Source organism: Oryx dammah, unplaced genomic scaffold (assembly GCF_014754425.2).
Source record: "Oryx dammah isolate SB20612 unplaced genomic scaffold, SCBI_Odam_1.1 HiC_scaffold_2, whole genome shotgun sequence".
Classification (NCBI taxonomy): domain Eukaryota; kingdom Metazoa; phylum Chordata; class Mammalia; order Artiodactyla; family Bovidae; genus Oryx; species Oryx dammah.
Genome location: NW_024070186.1, coordinates 145891331 through 145910198, shown reverse-complemented (window position 1 = coordinate 145910198; position 18868 = coordinate 145891331). Strand labels below are relative to the sequence as shown.

Here is an 18868-nt window from a genome sequence, read left to right as displayed (position 1 = left end):
TGGAGCATGTAACTGAACAGGCAGGGGTGACAATATGACAACGTAGGTGGGGATGGATTGGGGGTACCTCTGAATTTCAATTGATGGCTCAGACTAAAGAATCTGACTGCAACTCGGGAGACCTGGGTCTGATCCCTGGGTCAGGAAGATCCCCTGGAGAAGGAAATGGCAACCCACTCCAGTATTCTTGTCTGGAAAATTTATGGACAGAGGAACCTGACGGACTATATGTCCAGGGGGTCAAAAAGAGTGGGACATAACTGAGTGATTTAACACTTGGAATTTCAGGGTAAGATGATTAGACCTCAGTCAGACTAAGTAAAAGAAAAGAGTGAAAGCTTTTAGCAATGGGATGGGTCAAAATCGAGAAGGGAGTTGACAGTGTTCAAGAGAGTAATCTGATGGTAACTGACAGATGGTGTGGGAGAGACCAGGGCAAAAAGGAACCTTCAGAATGGCGAGACTGAAATTGCCACTAGGAGAGGGGGTGATCGAGGGGGGAAGATACCAGAAGACAAAAGCTATGAGCTAATAGCAGGAGATAAAAGTAGTTAAAAGTGTGCCAATGAATGACGGAGTCTCTGAATAAATAGATTAAAAACAATGATTAAAGATAGAGTGGTAGTAATATAAATGTATTTATCATGGTCAGCTTCAATCTTGAAAAAAAGATTAAAGATTTCAGTATCTGTGGTGAGGGGATAAAATGATTCACCATGACTTTTTTTTTTTTTTTTTTTAATGGATTGGTAGCATTTTTAAAAACCTTTTTGGCTGCACCATGTGGCTTGTAGGATCTTAGTTCCCCAACCAGGGACTGAACCCAGGGCCCTTGGCAGTGAAAGCTCCAAGTCCTAACCACTGGACCACCAGGGAATTCCCCACCATAACTCTAACCTGGGCAGGAGGACAAAGCATCACAGGCTGTGAGACTAGACAGGAGTGCATGGGCCAGAGATTACTGAGGATGAAAGGAAGGTGTCCTTGGGGAGAAGAATGTGAGAACGTAAAAGAAAGGAATGCTGGGGCAGAGAAAAAACATCTTGTGTAGAACATTCTGGATCAGATGGACCTGGGTCACATCGACTGTGCCTCTTCAGTTGGTTTTGTAAACTTGGCAGTCATTTCCTCAGTTCATCTCAGTCTCCTCATCTGTAAAATGACATTGCCCTCTTTTTATACGTCATTGAGGTGAATGAGGTTTTATATACCCTCACCTCTATCCACCCAACCCTCCATGACATATATAAAGTGTTCAATAAATAGTTTCGGCATTTTATTTTCAGAGCATTTTTTTTTAGCACTGGAAAAGCTGGCAGGTACCCAGACTGAGGGACAAGATTCTCATCTTGAGCAGCTAAAGCTTTAGTTTAGCCTTGTAGCTACAAACAGTAAGAGGGAGTAGTTTCCTCGGTTTCACTGAACAACAATAGGTGGATGACTCTTCCCCTGCACCATTAAATGGGCTAAAAAACTGAACACATTCTGCTACTTTTAATGTAGACTAATCAGACAAAAACAACTGTGAGATGAAGGAAGCTCTTTGCAAGGCTGTATTGAAAAACAATTGTTCCAGATTTAGTTAGGTTAAACTCCCCACTAAAAATAAATCTTGTTACATCAGTCAATGATACAATTAAAACAAAACAAAAGTTGCTATTAGATTCTAGAGCCCCAACCTTTATACAACACAATTTTACTTCAGGGAAACAAAAAGTGCTGTAAGAATTATAATGATAAATGTTTTGTTTTTAATGCTTGTCCACTGGCAGCTGGGAAACTCTGCATGTGGGCCAGATCCTGACTGCTTGCTGTTTATCAGTCAGTCAGTTCAGTTGCTCAGTCATGTCCGACTCTTTGCAATCCCATGGACTGCAGCACACCAGGCTTCCCTGTCCATCACCAACTCCCGGAGCTTGTTCAAACTCACGTCCATCAAGTCAGTGATGCCATCCAACCATCTCATCCTCTGTCGTCCCTTCTCCTGCCTTCAATCTTTCCCAGCATCAGGGTCTTTTCCAATGAATCAGTTCTTTGCATCATGTGACCAAAGTATTGCAGCTTCAGTTTCAACATCAGTCCTTCCAGTGAATATTCAGGACTGATTTTTTTTAGGATTGATTGATTTCCTTGCACTCCAAGGGACTCTCAAGAGTCTTCTCCAACACCACAGTTCAAAAGTATCAATTCTTTGGCACTCTGCCTTCTTTATGGTCAAACTCTCACATCCATACATATGATGTATGTATACATATGATGTATGATGTATGTATGGAAAAACCATAGCTTTCACTAGACAGACCTTTGTCAGCAAAGTAATATCTCTGCTTTTTAATATGCTGTCTAGGTTTGTCATAGCTTTTCTTCCAAGGAGCAAGTGTCTTAATTTCATGCCTGCAGTCACCATCTGCAGTGATTTTGGCGCCCAAGAAAGTAGTCTGTCACTGTTTCCATTGTTTCCCCATCTATATGCCATGAAGTGATGGGACCGGATGTCAAGATCTTTGTTTTTTGAATGTTAAGTTTTAAGCCAGCATTTTCACTTTCCCTTTCATCAAGAGGCTCTCTAGTTCCTCTTTGCTTTCTGCTTTAAGAGTGTTATCACTCTTTTTCATTAGCATATCTGAAGTTATTAATATTGCTACCCTCAATAGCTTACTGTTTATGAAATAACACAAATGAGACCATTTAAAAAAATTATTGTTCATGCTCCAATGGCATGAAAAATGGCACAGCTGAGTACAGTCCAGGCAGTTGTAGCAGGGACCATATGGCCTTGTATGGTTTGAACTATCTACTTCTTGGCCCTTTACAGAAAATGTTGGAAGGGTAAGAATTCTGGTGAGAATCACTGAATGTCTCAGACTAGTGACGTGTCCAGGCATATATTCGGCTCTAGGTGAGTACTTAATCCCGTTGTCAGTCCAGTGAATCCTAGGGATTTGCTAAGATCACGAAGAGTTGTACTCAACTGAAGCAACTTAGCACACACTGGGCAAAAAGAGTGGACTCCTTTAAAAGCAGCTTGAAAAGTGAAAGTGTTAGTTGCTCAGTCATGTCCGACTCTTTGGGATTCCATTGGCTGTAGCTCCTCTGTCCATGGAATTCTCCAGGCAAGAATACTGGAGTGGGTTGCCATTCCCTTCTCCAGGGGATCTTCCCGACCCAGGGATTGAACCAAGATCTCCAGCACTGCAGGCAGATTCTTTACCATCTGAGTCACCAGGGTCTGTTGTCCAAAAGCAGCTTAACCATGTTCAAAGTTGTCAAAGGTAGTGAGAGACCTTTTCATCTAGATTTGCCTAGAACTGGGAATGCCCTAGCCATATTGTTTTTTCAATATGATTTGAATAATCAAAATAAGTTCTAGATGATCATGTTATTAACACAATGTAACTGCTCACCTATTACACGGATCATTGGAATTTTCACTTTGTAACACTAGCTGGAGGTCTTCGTGATCTATCAGTTGAGAAACCAGATGATCAGACCCATTTTTTTCATTTCATTTCTCCTGTATCTTCTATGTATCAAGTGTGGCACAGGGTGCCAGGAACCCGAGGGCGCTCAAGCTGTTTCATCTCATTTTATTGGTTAGACAATTGCTCCTCCCCTCCATATCCCTGACTTTGCCATAAGAAGGACTGGCAGAGCACTGGCAAGGGACTTGGCTGAATGTAAAATTTCACCGTTTGGTTTTTAGAGACAGATGTGAAGTCACAATCACACAGTGACAGGTATCAGCAGGGTTATGTGCATCAGCTCCAGTGGCGAGTTTGGGTGTCAAGGTCACTGATCCCCTTCAAAGGAGTCTCAGGGGAAGGAAATGGCAACAACCAGCTCTGGGGGTGAAATGAGACACTTGGGTTTGTGTTTGACTCTCAAAATGATGTTTAATGAAGAAATCAAGGACACACACCAGGTGAGTGAGCTCTGGTATTAGGTATTTTTCTTCATGTTGCTTGTGGTTCTCAGAAATGAAAGTAAACACAGAGTAAAATCCTTGGGTATGAGACCCATTCTGCCACTGTTCTGTGACTAGATCAGTGATAAACGAGCAGCAGAATAAGGATTAGATAAGAGGAAAAGGAGGATTCTGGCAGGAATGAGACCAGAGTCTCCTTTTGTGTCTGTCAGAGTATTTTTCTGAACCCTCCAAATCACACTCTCACAGAGGGTGCATGTGGCTGATATTTTCATACTCTGTGGATTCATTTCACAACCAGAATGATACATTTTAGTAACTTTTGCTAGAAGTTAGGATATTTAACATTTCACAAGCCCCAGAATATTACAAAGTATTTTGATTCCTTTACCTCTGTCAAGACACAAGAAGCCAGATTTGTATTTTATGTGCTGACAGAACTATTTGTATAAAAATTTCAAGTGATTTAGCAGTCATACAGATTATAATGCAACACCAATTTCATATCCTCATGTACCTCTTTGCAAATGTAAGACAAAGCTGTTTTATAATCGTTTAATAACTTGTGCAACAACTGTGGTTTTGGTGTATCGCCAAGGTAGGATTCTTTTAAATTATAAAGGATTTTGTGTGCTTGAAATCCTAGGAAAAGAGAAAAAATCAAGTTTACATATGATGTATTAATTCACATATTAAGAAATACAGAAATATTAGGAGTATAAAGATGTACCCATTATGAGAATCTTGTAGGTACAAACCAAATATATTTTTATGGGAAGTTAAATAAATATTAGGAGACAAATCTCTGAAACTCTGCCTAAAGAGTAAAGAAGTAGGAATGGGAATCTGAGCAGGAGAAATCTTGTTTGCTAAGAGGATGCTACTGGCACACAGCTGGTGCTGCTTGGTACTCCCACACATTCTACAATGCACAGGACAGCCCCCCACATCAAACAATTATGTGAAATTACAAAAATTAATTAGACAAGCCTTAGAAGAAACTGTTGTTTCTTATATAAATTCTTGTCTAAGAATTAGAAGAACATGTCGGTAGTGCCAAGTTGCAGAAACCCTGCTCTAGGGCAGAACTCCAACTGGAGACGCTAGTTCGCAGTTAATGAAGGCAACTCAGCCACCAAGTATCTCTTCTTGTTTTGTGGGATGAGATTATTTTATTCCATACTCGAGTTATTTTCCTACAAATTAGAGGAGCAAACTTGGAGTTCCATGTTGCTTGTCTTCTATGGAACAACAGGCTTCGGCATTGTAAACCACAAAATGAAGTGACTTCCACAATAGATTCTGGAGTAGACAATTTTTAAAATCTTTGGTAGAAAAAACTTTGTAGGTTACTATGTAGGTCTCAAAGGTTAGTGTCTATCAGAGTCACTGAAGTGTTTAAAAAACTGATGTCCATGCCTCACCCTAAGCTCTACTGAAAGGAATCCTAAGTGAGTCCCTGCAGAATGTACTAAGGAATTTAGGGAAGCAGCGCTCCACTTGTCAAGGAAGAAATTCAACTTCAAAAACATGGGAAACCTCCCTCCTCCCATTGTATTCCTGAAAGCTAGTCCAGAAGGCTGAATAGCCATCCAAAGAGCTATAAAATCTGAGCAATGATCATACTGACTGCTTCTCTGGAGTGCTTACTAATCAAAAGTACACGAGGGTCCAAACGTCCAAATTATGTTCCCTTAACCATCTGAGTTCGATAATTCTTGCATCTTTTCAAGGATTTCTGAAATGTTCCTTTCTGCAAAAGCAGAGGACGTTCCATACCGCTTAAATTTCCAAGAGCTTTGAGTAACTACAGGAGAGTCTGGACCCACAGATCTTCTGGGAAGCCATCTGCTCGGTCAAGCTGACAAGGATAAAGGACGTGGGTCCCAGCTTGGCCATTGTCATCCTGTGAGAAGCATGTCCTAATTTCCTCATCTTTAAAATGGAGCTGACAATGCCAGATCTAATGATGTTAAGGAGGCTGACTAACAATAGAAAACACCAGGACAGAAAATAATGGGATGGGAGAGCCCCACTGCTCTACAAATGCAGCCATTCCGGGCAGGGGATGTGAGCTAACATTTATTTAGCTCCTTCTAAAGACCAATGGTAAACATGGATACAAGGTATATTAAATGCAGAAATCCATCAATTCCATACAATTAATTTACTTCCCTGCCAGACTCCCTAAACAGATTTGTTCTATAAATATGCTTTAAAAATACTCACATTTTCACTCATGGTAGTGGCTTTAGATGCAGAACTACTCTTCCTGTTTGGGGAATATAAAAAAAAGAACATTTACTACATTATTGCTTCCAATTCTAAAATACATATCCTCTTTCAGTTAATGCTACCTCCATACATTTTTCTCAACAGGAAGAAGAACATGTATCTTAGCCAGGTATAAAAAGCCCAGCACTCCTAACTGAATTTCTTATATTTATAGATGATATTCACAGAGAAAAGCATGCAACAATATATCAGTATGTGTGAAGCCCTGTGAATCTACTTGTAGCCTCAGGCTAGATACTAACAAAGTTTGCAGAATATGCAAACCAGAGACTTACTAACTTTTAACTCACCAACTCATCAAGATTTAACATTTTGAAAGCTTGATCTTCACAACCTCAAATTTCATTTTTTCCATGGGAAAAAAGTTTTACACAGTGACTAATATTTCACTGATCTGTTACGGGCTGCATTATATTCCCACCAAATACTTACAGGTTCAAGTCCCAGTTCCCCTCAGTACCTCAGAATGTGACTGTACTTGGAGACAGGGTCTTTAAAAAGGTAATTAAATTAACTAAACTAGTTAGAGTGGGCCCTGATCCAATATTTCTGATATCCCTATAAGGAGAGGAAATTTAGACATAAACATGCATGGAGGAAAGACCATGTGAAGACAGGGAGAGCACCATCTTTAAGTCAAGGAAAGAGGTCTGGGCTTCCAGATCCCAGAACTATGAGAGAATAAATTTCTATTGTTTAAGCCACCAGTCTATGGCACTTTTAAGGCAGCTCTAGCAAGCTAATGAAACATCCAATTCATTATCCAATACATTTTGAGAGAGATGGATTTGACAAAAAGGAGACATATCTAGGAATAAAGATATTTTCTCCCAGATTACTGTCTGGGTTAACAGACACACATTGTGATTGAATGAAAGATAAAACCTCCCTCACCATAGCGTGGTCAGCCTTTCTCCATGTATAAGATGATGCCTCTCCTCCGTTCATAACCCTCCCTACAATTAGTTTTTAGTAAAAGCAGGAATCTTCACAATTACCTGGGGTTTGTGGCTATATCATCAGGCTACTCTGCTTTCCCAAGGTCACCCCTGAACTAACTACTGCTAACTCAGACCTCACCCTGGACTTGTCCTGGGGTGTTAAGGGGCTCAGAGACCAGCACTGAGGAGCAAGTCTAGGAACAGAAAATCAATGGCATTTGAAGCCATGGTGCCTGAGGAGAGAAGAATGCCCATGCGCTCCAGGTTGGGTCTGCCATTTCCGTACATACAAGGAGGACAGTGACAAACCAACTGCACATAAACTGGAGACCGTGGTGATCTCATACAGATCTCATGCACCAATGACTCCTAAATTTCTAACTCTAGTTAAGAAGAGTGAAAGTGCTAATCGCTCAGTTGTGTCTGACTCTTTGCAATCCCATGGACTGTAGCTCACCAGGCTCCTCTGTCCATGGAATCTCCACATAAGAATACTGGAGTGGGTTGCTGTTCTCTTCTTGACGGGATCTGACCCAGGGATCAAGCCTGGGTCTTCTGTATTGCATGCAGATTCTTTACCATCTGAGCCACCAGGGAATCCCTGGTTAACTCCAGTTAAGATGCTTCCTTAACCCCAGATTCATGTGCTCAGTTACTCACTAATTATCTCTACTTGGAAGTATAATAGACATCTCAAATATTAAAATTGCAAAGCACTCCTGAGGTCTCCACCTACCCTCAACCCCACTCTCCAACATGCTCCTCCCAAAACCTTTCACACTTCAGTAAACCTTTCACACTTCATCCTTCCCAGAGCCTTGGAGCCATGTCTGATTTCTTTCTTCTCCTCAAAGCACACAGCCAATCAGCAAATTGTTCAAAACAGATTCAGAATACCATCACCAACTGACTACAACCTTGTCTAACTCAATGAAACTATGAGCCATGCCGTGTAGGGCCACCCAAGATGGACAGGTCATGGTGGAGAGGTCTGACAAAACATGGTCCACTGGAGAAGGGAATGGCAAACCACTTCAGTATTCTTGCCTTAAAAACCCCATGAACAGTATGAAAAGACAAAAAGATAGGAAACTGAAAGATGAACTCCCCAGGTCAGTAGGTGCCCAAATGCTACTGGAGATCAGTGGAGAAATAACTCCAGAAAGAATGAACAGATGAAGCCAAAACAAAAACACCACCCAGCTGTGGATGTGAATGGTGATAGAAGTAAAGTTTGATGCTATAACAAACAATATTGCATGGGAACCTGGAATGTTAGGTCCATGAATCAAGGTTAATTGGAACTGGTCAAACAGGAGATTACAAGAGAACATCGACATTTTAGGAATCAGTGAACTAAAATGGACTGGAATGGGTGAATTTAACTCAGATGATCATTATATCTACTTCTGTGGGCAAGAATCCCTTAGAAAAAATGGAGTAGCCCTCATAGCCAACAAAAGAGTTGGAAATGCAGTACTTGAATGCAATCTCAAAAACAACAGAATGATCACTGTTCGTTTCCAAGGCAAACCATTCAATATCACAGCAAGCCAACCAGTAATGCTGAAGAAGCTTAAGTTGAATGGTTCTATGAAGACCTATAAGACCTTCTAGAACTAACACCCCAAAAAGATGTCCTTTTCATTATAGGGGACTGGAATGCAAAAGTAGGAGGTCAAGAGATACCTGGAGTAACAGGCAAATTTGGCCTTGAAATACAAAATGAAGCAGGGCAAAGGTTAACAGAGTTTTGCCAAGAGACACACTGGTCACAGCACACACTCTCTTCCAACAACACAAGAGAAGACTGACTCTACACATGGACATCACCAGATGATCAATACTGAAATCAGATTGATTATATTCTTTGCAGTCAAAGATGGAGAAGCTCTATACAATCAGCAAAAACAAGACCAGGAGCTGACTGTGGCTCAGATCATGAACTCCTAATTACTAAATTCAGACTTAAATTGAACAAAGTAGGGAAAACCAGTAGACCATTCAGGTATGACCTAAATTAAATCCCTTATGATTATACAGTGGAAATGAGAAATAGATTTAAGGGACTAGAGCTGATAGACAGAGTGCCTGAAGAACTATGAACGGAGGTTCGTGACATTGTACAGGAGACAAGGATCAAGATCATCCCCAAGAAAAAGAAATGCAAAAAAGGCAAAATGATTGTCTGAGAAGGCCTTACAAATAGCTGAGAAAAGAAGAGAAGCTAAAGGCAAAAGAGAAAAGGAAAGATATACTCATTTGAATGCAGAGTTCTAAAGAATAGCAAGGAGAGATAAGAAAGCCTTCCTCAGCGATCAATGCAATGAAACAGAGGAAAACAGCAGAATGGGAAAGACTAGAGATCTCTTCAAGAAGATTAGAGGGAACACTTCATACAAAGGTGGGCACAATAAAGGACAGAAGTGGTATGGACCTAACAGAAGCAGGAGATATTAAGAAGAGGTGGCAAGAATACACAGAAGAACTATACAAAAACGGTTTCCATGACCCAGATAACCACATTGGTGTGATCACTCACCTAGAGCCAGACATCCTGGAATGAGAAGTCAAGTGGGCCTTAGGAAGCTTCACTATGAACAAAGCTAGTGGAGGTGATGGAATTCCAGTTGAGCTATTTCAAATCCTAAAAGATGATGCTGTGAAAGTGCTGCACTCAATATGTCAGCAAATTGGGAAAACTCAGCAGTGGCCACAGGACTGGAAAAAGTCAGTTTTCATTTTAATCCCAAAGACAGGCAATGCCAAAGAATGTTCAGACTATCGCACAACTGAACTCATCTCACATGCTAGCAAAGTAATGCTCAAAATTCTCCAAGCCAGCTTCAACAGTACATGAACTGTGAACTTCCAGATGTTCAAGCTGGATTTAGAAAAGGCAGAGGAACTAGAGATCAAATTGCCAACATCTGCTGGATCATGGAAAAAGCAAGAGAGTTCCAGAAAAACATCTATTTATGTTTTATTGACTATGCCAAAGCCTTTGACTGTGGATCACAACAAACTATGGAAAATTCTTCAAGAGATGGGAATACCAGACCACCTTACCTGCCCCCTGAGAAATCTGTATATATGACAAGAAACAACAGTTAGAACTGGACATGGAACAACAGCCTGGTTCCAAATCAGGAAAGGAGTATGTCAAGGCTGTATATTGTCACCCTGCTTATTAATATTCAGAGTACATCATGCGAAATGCTGGGCTGGATGAAGCACAAGCTGTAATCAAGACTGCCGGGAGAATTATCACTAACCTCAGATATGCAGATGACACCACTCTTATGACAGAAAGCGAAGAACTAAAGAGCCTCTTGATGAAAGTGAAAGAGGAGAGTGAAAAAACTGGCTTAAGACTCAGAGGGAGAGGGAGAGGGTGAGATGATTTGGGAGAATGGCATTGAAACATGTATAATATCATGTAAGAATCGAATCGCCAGTCTATGACCAATGCAGGATACGGCATGCTTGGGGCTGGTACACGGGGGTGACCCAGAGAGATGTTGTGGGGAGGGGGGTGGGAGGGGGGTTCATGTTTGGGAATGCATGTACACCCGTGGTGGATTCATGTCAATGTATGGCAAAACCAATACAGAATTGTAAAGTAAAATAAAAAATAAATAAATATAAAAAAAAGAAAGAAAATAGAAAAAAGTCACTACAATTAACTGTATCTTAAAAGTAGGAGGAAATATTTAAAATTTTTGTTTTAAAATTTTTAATTTCCTTAATTTAAGAGAGAAGTTAACATATTTCTAATTAAAAAAAAAAAAGACTCAACATTCAGAAAACTAAGACCACGGGATCTGGTCCCATCACTTCATGGCAAATAGATGGGTAAACAGTGGAAACAGTGAGAGAATTTATTTTTTTGGCCCCCCAAATCACTGCAGATAGTGACTACAGCCATGAAATTAAAAGATGCTTGCTGCTTGGAAGAAAAGCTAGGACCAACCTCACAGCATATTAAAAAGCAGAGATATTACTTTGCCAACAAAGGTCTGTACAGTCAAAGCTATGGTTTTTCCAGAAGTCATGTATGGATGTGAGAGCTGTACCATAAAGCTGAGCACCAAAGAATTGATGCTTTTGAACTATGATATTGGAGAAGACTCTTGAGAGTCCCTTGGACAGCAAGGAGATACAAACAGTCCATCCTAAAGGAAATTAGTCCTGAATGTTCTTTGGAAGAACTGATGCTGAAGCTGAAACTCCAATACTCTGGCCACCTGATGGGAAGAACTGACTCATTGGGAAAGACCCTGATGCTGGGAAAGATTGAAGGCAGGAGGAGAAGGGGACAACAGAGGATGAGATGGTTGGATGGCATCACCAACTTGATGGACATGAGTTTGAGTAAGCTCTTGGAGTTGGTGATGGACAGGGAAGCCTGGTGTGCTGCAATCCATGGGGTTGCAAAGAGCCAGACATGACTGAGTTACTGAACTGACTGACCATCACTTCTTGACCTTGTCGACACCATCATTTTGGGAGTATCCCCCATCTGCTCTTGTCTAGATTATTTAGTAATTAACCTACTGGCCTCTCTGTTTCCTCCACCCTTTGTCACCTTTACAGTTTATTCTCAACAGAGCAGCCAGTGTGAGTTTTAAGAATTAAGTACGAAGATGCTACCTCTCTGCTCAAGGTTTTCCAATGATGTCCCATCTTACTCAGAGCCAAAGCGAAACGTCTGCCGGGAAGAGGTTGCAAGTAAAATCTGTAATCTGCCTCCACTACACTACCGTGCTCACTCATGTCTTCCTCGGGTTGTTCTCACTCTGTTTCAACCACACTGATCTCCTTATTGTTCCTCAGGTACGCCAGGCACGCCCAGCATCTCCCCTTGTTCTCTCCTTTCTGCTTGAACACGCGTCTGTCTCATGGTTATCTGCCTGACTCACTCCCTCCTTCAGACCTTTCTCAAATGTCCCCTCATCAGCGAGGCCCTCCCTAACCACCTATTTACAAGGACAATCTCCACTCCTCCCCTCTGCATTCTCTGTTCTCTTGCCTGCTTTATTTTTCTCCATTATACTTACCACAATCTGACATACTGCTGAGCTCATGTACTTGTTTACTTTCCGCCTTCCTCTACTAGAAGGTAAGCTCCATGGGACAGAGGGGTATTTTGGTCTAGTTTTTTCACTGCTGTGTTACCAGTCCCTAGGATAAGACTGGACACATAATTGGTATGCAATTAAATGTAAAATTGACTGCTAGAGAAAATTTTATTTGAACATTTTAAATTTAGAGAAACATAGAAAAAAAAGCTTTTTCAAGTAGCACTGTGCAAACGCCTAAGAAGTCAAATTCGTGACTCTATTTCTTCTCTGGCAGTTCAGACAGTAAAGAGTCCACCTGCAGTGCGGGAGGCCTGGGTTTGATTCCTGGATTGCAAAGATCCCCTGAAGAGGGAATGGCAACCCACTCCAGTACTCTTGCCTGGAGACTCCCACGGACAGAGAAACCTGGAAGGCTACAGTCCATGGGGTCGCAAAGAGTCAGACACGACTGAGTGACTAAGCACAGCACATTTTCTTCTAGATAATTAAACATCATTTACAAGCAGGCATGAGGTGGGATGTGTTCCTTGATGAATCCAATTCACTGCCCAAAGAATTAAACCCTCACAAATAACCCAACTTCCCACTTTTGACTTTAAATGATGATTAACAAAAAAGCAGTTGATATAGGGGAAAGCATGCATTAAAAAAGTATACTTACTGGAAAGATGTTTCTTCTACAAAAGAATAAGTAAATATCATTAATATAAGAATTAATAGGGTATGATACAGATTCATATAAAAATGAGTTTGGAATTAAGTTCTTGTTTTCAATTTTGATTCTCACTTGCTGACATTTATACCTTCTAAATGGAGGGTTGGCAAACTTTTTCTGTAAAGGCCCACAAGGTAAATATTTTAGGCTCTGGGCAAAGAGGTAAAACCAAGGATATTAAGTAGGTACTAATATAACAAAAGAGAAACAAATTTCCAAAAATTTTTATCAATGAATTAAGAAATCATAATATAACTGAATCACTTTGCTGTACACCTGAAACTAACATAATAGTGTTAATCGACTATACTCCAATATAAGATGAAAAGTAAAAAAAAAAAAAAAAGCACGTGCATATTTTTTGCCAAGCACTTACAGATTTTTTGCAAGTAACTTTCAATAAACCCAGTGAAATAAAAAAATAATAATCAAAATCTAGTAATACAGGTCTACTAATTAGAAGCATGGAATTCTTTTGGGGGCATATTTTTCTTAATTGGTGTTCAACAGTAGTTCCCTGTTATCAGATAGATTGCAAAGTTTATTTGCAAAAAGTATTCTTAGCTTGTGGTCCATAGAAAAATCTATTGGCAGACCAGATCTGGTCCATGAGTCACAGTTTGCCAACCCCTTCTGAAATGCAAGTTCAAGAAAACAACTCTCCTAGAGAGGTTTTCTGCTAGATGAAAATGAGAGTAACATTCCTAGCTAATGAATTAATAATATTCATATAAAACCTTCAAGTAATTCATTATTTTAAGAAAAACTGTTTAACCAAATTTTTAATAAAAACACTCAGACAGACATTCTTTGCAGGTAGAGATAAGAGATAAGAATTTTAAAGAGCAATCTAATCTGTCTGTACTTCCACGGATGACCAGCAGGGGGACTCAGCCGGATTACATTACATTGGACTGAATTGAAATACCATACAAAAGAACAGCTATTTATTAACTCACAGAGCATTTTTAATAATAGGGAATATCCCTGAAACCACATTCATGAAAACATTTTACAATACATATTTATAGTTATCATTAGAAACTCCCTTTAAATTTAAGTTTTACTTTGGTATAAAAAAATGTTTAAACCTGATTTCCAAAAGTAGTGTTCACCATAAAATGGCTAGGAGTAAAGAAATGCATTAAAAGAATAAAGCACTTAAAAATCTCATCCATTTACCTCAAACTTACTGTATCACCAAATAGGAGCTCCAAGAGACCTAAACCCGAAGAAATCAAAACCTCAGAAGCAACTATAATACTATAGGTTTCTAGTTTTTACTGAACAATTCTCTTCTAAATACATTTGTACTAAATGTGACATTCAACATTCCATTGTTCTACACTGATAAAACATTTCACAGATTTATTCCAATGAAATTTTTATCATAAAACTAGAAATTAATTTACATCTTGAGAAGCACAATTCCTAACTTAGAGTGAAAGTGAAGTCGTGTCCGACTCTTTGCGACCCCGTGGACTGTAGTCCACCCGGCTCCTCCGCCCATGGGATTCTCCAGGCGAGAATACCGGAGTGGGTTGCCATTTCCTTCTCCAGGGGATCTTCCCAACCCAGGGATCAAACCCAGGTCTCCCTCATTGCAGGCAGACGCTTTAAGCTCTGAGCCACCAGGGAAGCCCAATTCCTAACTTAAAAGGATCTTAAATACATGTACATGTTCTATAAATACCCACCCACTTTGCTTCTCTTGGTATTGCTGCACTATGCCACTCCAGGATGCCTCTCACATATTCTGTGGCGTTCCGTGAAATGTTGCGGTGAGACAGCTCTGTCTTTTCCTCCCTATGTTTTCCACGATGCTTCATGACTCACCTGAGTGCCATCTTGAACATTTCCTACTGCAGGAAAGTTAACCAAAACTATTCTCCAGAGTTTGGTAGAGCCTCTTAGGACAAACAGTGTCTCAGAAGAAAACTCAATATCTGCAGAAGTTTTCTAGCAAAGCGTGAAATTTACTTACTTGAAAAGTAGCCTTTCCTCTGAGCATAGCACACGCCAAGCCCACAGACAGAAATCACTAACACCACAATGACCACAGCTGCTATGATGCCACTTATGTTGAGATCATCTGGAATGCAAAAGAATCCATGCATGAACTCATGTCAAAAAGGTGGACAGATGTAGTCATTCAGTTGCAAAAGCTCAGAAAAGCTCCCTTTTGTAGACACACCACAAACAACAGATGGTTTCATGCTCTTTAAGTCTAGTCAACTAACTCACTTACAGGACACAGTTCAAAACTGGCTGGAAATATTAACAGAGCTAAGTTTTATAAGAATCTTTTATATTTGAAAAAGTTCTATGATCCAGAAATAAAATACAAATATATGGCATTCTCTGGCATGCATTTGGAGACAACAGTAATCCATATGATTAAATATCAGGTTACAAGTGAACTTTAAAGTTCAGTGAGTTCAAGTATTCTCAATACTACCCACCTTATGCCTCCCTACATAGAAAATGTAGTAACACGTATGAAAATAGTGGGTTCTTTCTTTAAAAAAAAAAAAAAGCCACGATAAAAGGAGGGTGTCATTATTTGGGTGAAAGGAAAGGAGCCACATGCTCAGTGTGAAGCAGGATCTTGTGGAGCTGTACAGCGAAGCAGCCTGGGAGTAACCAGCAAACCTGCGGTTCACGTTCTTCTACACTTTACAAAGCATTGATTTAGAGCAGTCAACAGATCTGGTTTTGGTGACAAGTTCTTGGTGAGAATTCAAAAACAAAATTGGAAATGAGACTTCATGAATTATGAATTTCCAAAGGTGTGAATTCCAAACTAAGAATGTGAAACATCTAGGATCAAGGGATGAACCTTAAACAAAGTAACTTTAACTTTTGAGTCAGCTTATACCAGAAAGTGTAGGTATGTGGAAATCATGTTCAAATTAAAGTGATGCTTCTAGGACTGCAAGGAGATCCAACCAGTCCATCCTAAAGAAAATCAATCCTGAATATTCATTGGAAGGATGATGCTGAAGCTGAAAACTCCAAATTTTGGGCCACCTGATGCGAAGAACTGACTCACTGGAAAAGATCCTGATGCTGGGCAAGATTGAAGGCAGGAGGAGAAGGGGACGACAGAGGATGAGACGGTTGGACTGACTCGATGGACATGAGTTTGAGTAAGTTCCGGGAGTTGGTGATCGACAGGGAAGCCTGGCATGCTGCAGTCCATGGGGTCGCAAAGAGTCAGAACTGAACTGAACTAAACTAGGAAATAAAATTCTAAATTTTATGTATTTATTTACTGCATGCTAGGAAAAAACCAACTAGTATGTCAAAACTATGACTTCATAGATAGTATTTCTTAAGATGAGGCTAAATTGATATTAAATATGAGCATTTAAAGAAAAGAAAAAGGATGAATTGTTCTAATAACTCTAAAGCAGCATTGAGAGGGATATTTTCTGATAATTTAAGCAAATGCTCATGTCTGACTATAAACATTTAGCTTGTGAGTCAGTTAGGTGGATAGTATGTATAGCTGAATTTCAAAAAGAACTGGAATTCAAACTTGTGGAAATTAGAGTATACTATTGAATATCTTTATTTAGGATATCCTGAAGTCTAATAAGAATGTTTTCTTTAAAAAAAAAATGTTGCTAAGAGTTAACTGTGCACAGTGTGAATTACTGCCTACACATCTGCATACCTCAAAAAGCACTCAATAAATGAACTTCTGACCCCACAAAGCTGAAGACAAGTTCTTGAATCAGGGGGAGCCCTCAGTACTCTGCTTTAGGGTGCAGCCCTCCAGAGTGGCCTTTAACCTTGTGGGTGCCATCTCCAGCTCATCCCTACTACACAACCACTTTCAAACAAATGACTTTCATACAAGAAAGAATTAAAATATTTTATTACATATAAGACTGAAAAAAACTATCATGCTCACTCTGAAACTCATGCAATCTGAAAAGATTCTTGAATCAAATTTTATTGGACTCTAAGCTTATTTTATGTAATTTATATGAGTTATGTTTTACAGCAAACTAGATCCATAACTATATTCAACATGTCTTGGGAGTTCCCAGCTGGCCTAGTGGTTAGGGCTTGGCGCTTTCATTGCCGTGTCCCAGGTTCAGTCTCTGGTTGGAGAACTGAGATCCCGCAAGCCACAAGGCACAGTCAAAAGACCCCAAAAAATAACCAAAAAAAGTCTTTTTAGTCTGCAATATGTATAAACATAGTATTTGGGGGGACTGAAAAAATTAACAGTTAAAATAGCCAGTACTTAACAGTGCTCATAATTCATCAATGCCATCCTAACACTTTTGAATATTATTTTAATTTTCATACCAACCTTATGAGGATAGTATTTCACTATCTCCATTTTGGGGAGACTGAAGCACAGAGGTTAATTAACTTATTCAAGAGCATGCAGTTCATAAGTGGCAAAGCTGGAATGCAAATCCCTACTCCCAGTCCTTGACCCTGAGCACTTAACAATACTCTTGAGCTTTTGTTTGAAAGAGGATTGCTCAGCTGAGCATATTATTTCAATAATTATTCCAAAATCTGTAAAATACAATGATAAATATCCTTGGCTTGTTTGGAAGGCAGATTAAAACAGCATCTTTGCATTTTTGTAACATTATGTCAAGCTGATTTTAAACATTCCCTCTGGCTTATCCTTCACGTGACATAGCCTTTACCTATCTCTTGCTCCCTCCACTCTTAAATAACTGCGCATTCTAACTGCAAACTCTTTGTTCGTCCCAATATTTTGTGCTTACCTACTTGCATTCGTTTCCCAGGACACCTGCGATGTCCAACAGAATTACGGGCTTCGCAGGAATATTCTCCACTGTCCATTTTTGAAACAGTATTAAATTGCTATTCGTGGAAGAAAAAAATATATCTTTAAGCAATAACTCTATCAGTGGACTCCTAAAAAAACCTCATGTAATATATGTGCCTAGAAACCATCAGGTTTTGAGCTCTTTGAGGCCTTTTCCTCTCTTCTCTTCCCACATCCCTCTTCTTTCTGCATCCTTCAACATGGTGGGATAGAAAGCTTTCTCTTGTGCATTCTCACTTTACGGAATCATCAGTCCCAAGAACCAGACTCCTTTAAAGATATTCACCATGAACTCAAAGCCAAGGTTTATGTGTAAATAATAAGTTAGACTGAAACCAAAAATGATCTTCCAGCGCATAACCGGGGATTCAAAGGAAGCCACTGTCATCCACACGCTGGAGTCTTTGTTTTGCTCATTTCTCAGAAAATAACCCATCTTGGCTCTACCCTGGTGCACCCCTTTGACATCTCAGATATTTCAAGGGTTGGGGCTGAGGAAAGTGAATCTATATCATTTCAGACTCGCCTCGGGGCTTTTCATCACCTGCTTTGAGAAAAAATAAATCTACAAAGTAAATATAGCCAAGTGTGAAAGCAGGTTTTCTGCCCAGTTTCTCAGTGTAAAATCACTCGGACCTGCTGACTAAGGCTGCTGACTCGGAAAGGGCCAGAGCGGCCTTCCTTATATTGAGCAATCATACCCACTGATATGCTGATCCTTCAGTCACTTTACCGATATGCTTTATTAGTCACCAGAAGATCTAGGTTTTAAATGTTACTGTACACTTGCAGATTGAAGGGAGGAAAAGAAACATTATACTCTCCTCTTAAAATTCATTAAAATTTTTATTACCATGCCTTTAAAACTTTCTTACAATTGTGGCAGTGATCCTGCACTGCTAAAAATGTAGCATTTTTAAAACTGACACATTACTTTGAATGAAAACAAAAGTTTCAGATGTAATGATCTTCTTTTACTCCCACCTGGACCCTAAAAAGTCAGAGAGGAGATGGTAAAATACCTTTATTTGTAAATGTCATTAACTTGAAAGAGCTTTTTTTAAAAGTAGGTTTCCATCAATA

General features: G+C 39.7%; 1 protein-coding gene across 4 annotated transcripts in view; it reads right to left on the bottom strand.

The window, feature by feature from the left end:
• Positions 1-1290: 1290 nt before the first annotated feature.
• The window catches only part of JAM2 (junctional adhesion molecule 2), an 82039-nt gene continuing 64461 nt past the window's right edge, over positions 1291-18868 (bottom strand). For 2 of the 4 annotated variants that reach the window (XM_040227550.1, XM_040227566.1), the window contains exons 6-10: positions 17721-17820; positions 14945-15052; positions 12907-12922; positions 6155-6197; positions 1291-4567 (exon numbers count right to left, since the gene is read on the bottom strand). In XM_040227550.1, coding sequence (XP_040083484.1) covers positions 4535-4567; positions 6155-6197; positions 12907-12922; positions 14945-15052; positions 17721-17820 — 300 coding nt within the window. In that variant the 3' untranslated portion in view covers positions 1291-4534. Of the gene's footprint in view, positions 4568-6154; positions 6198-12906; positions 12923-14142; positions 14183-14944; positions 15053-17720; positions 17821-18868 lie in introns of all 4 variants that reach the window. The other 2 variants (XM_040227559.1, XM_040227573.1) reach the window with 2 other exon arrangements.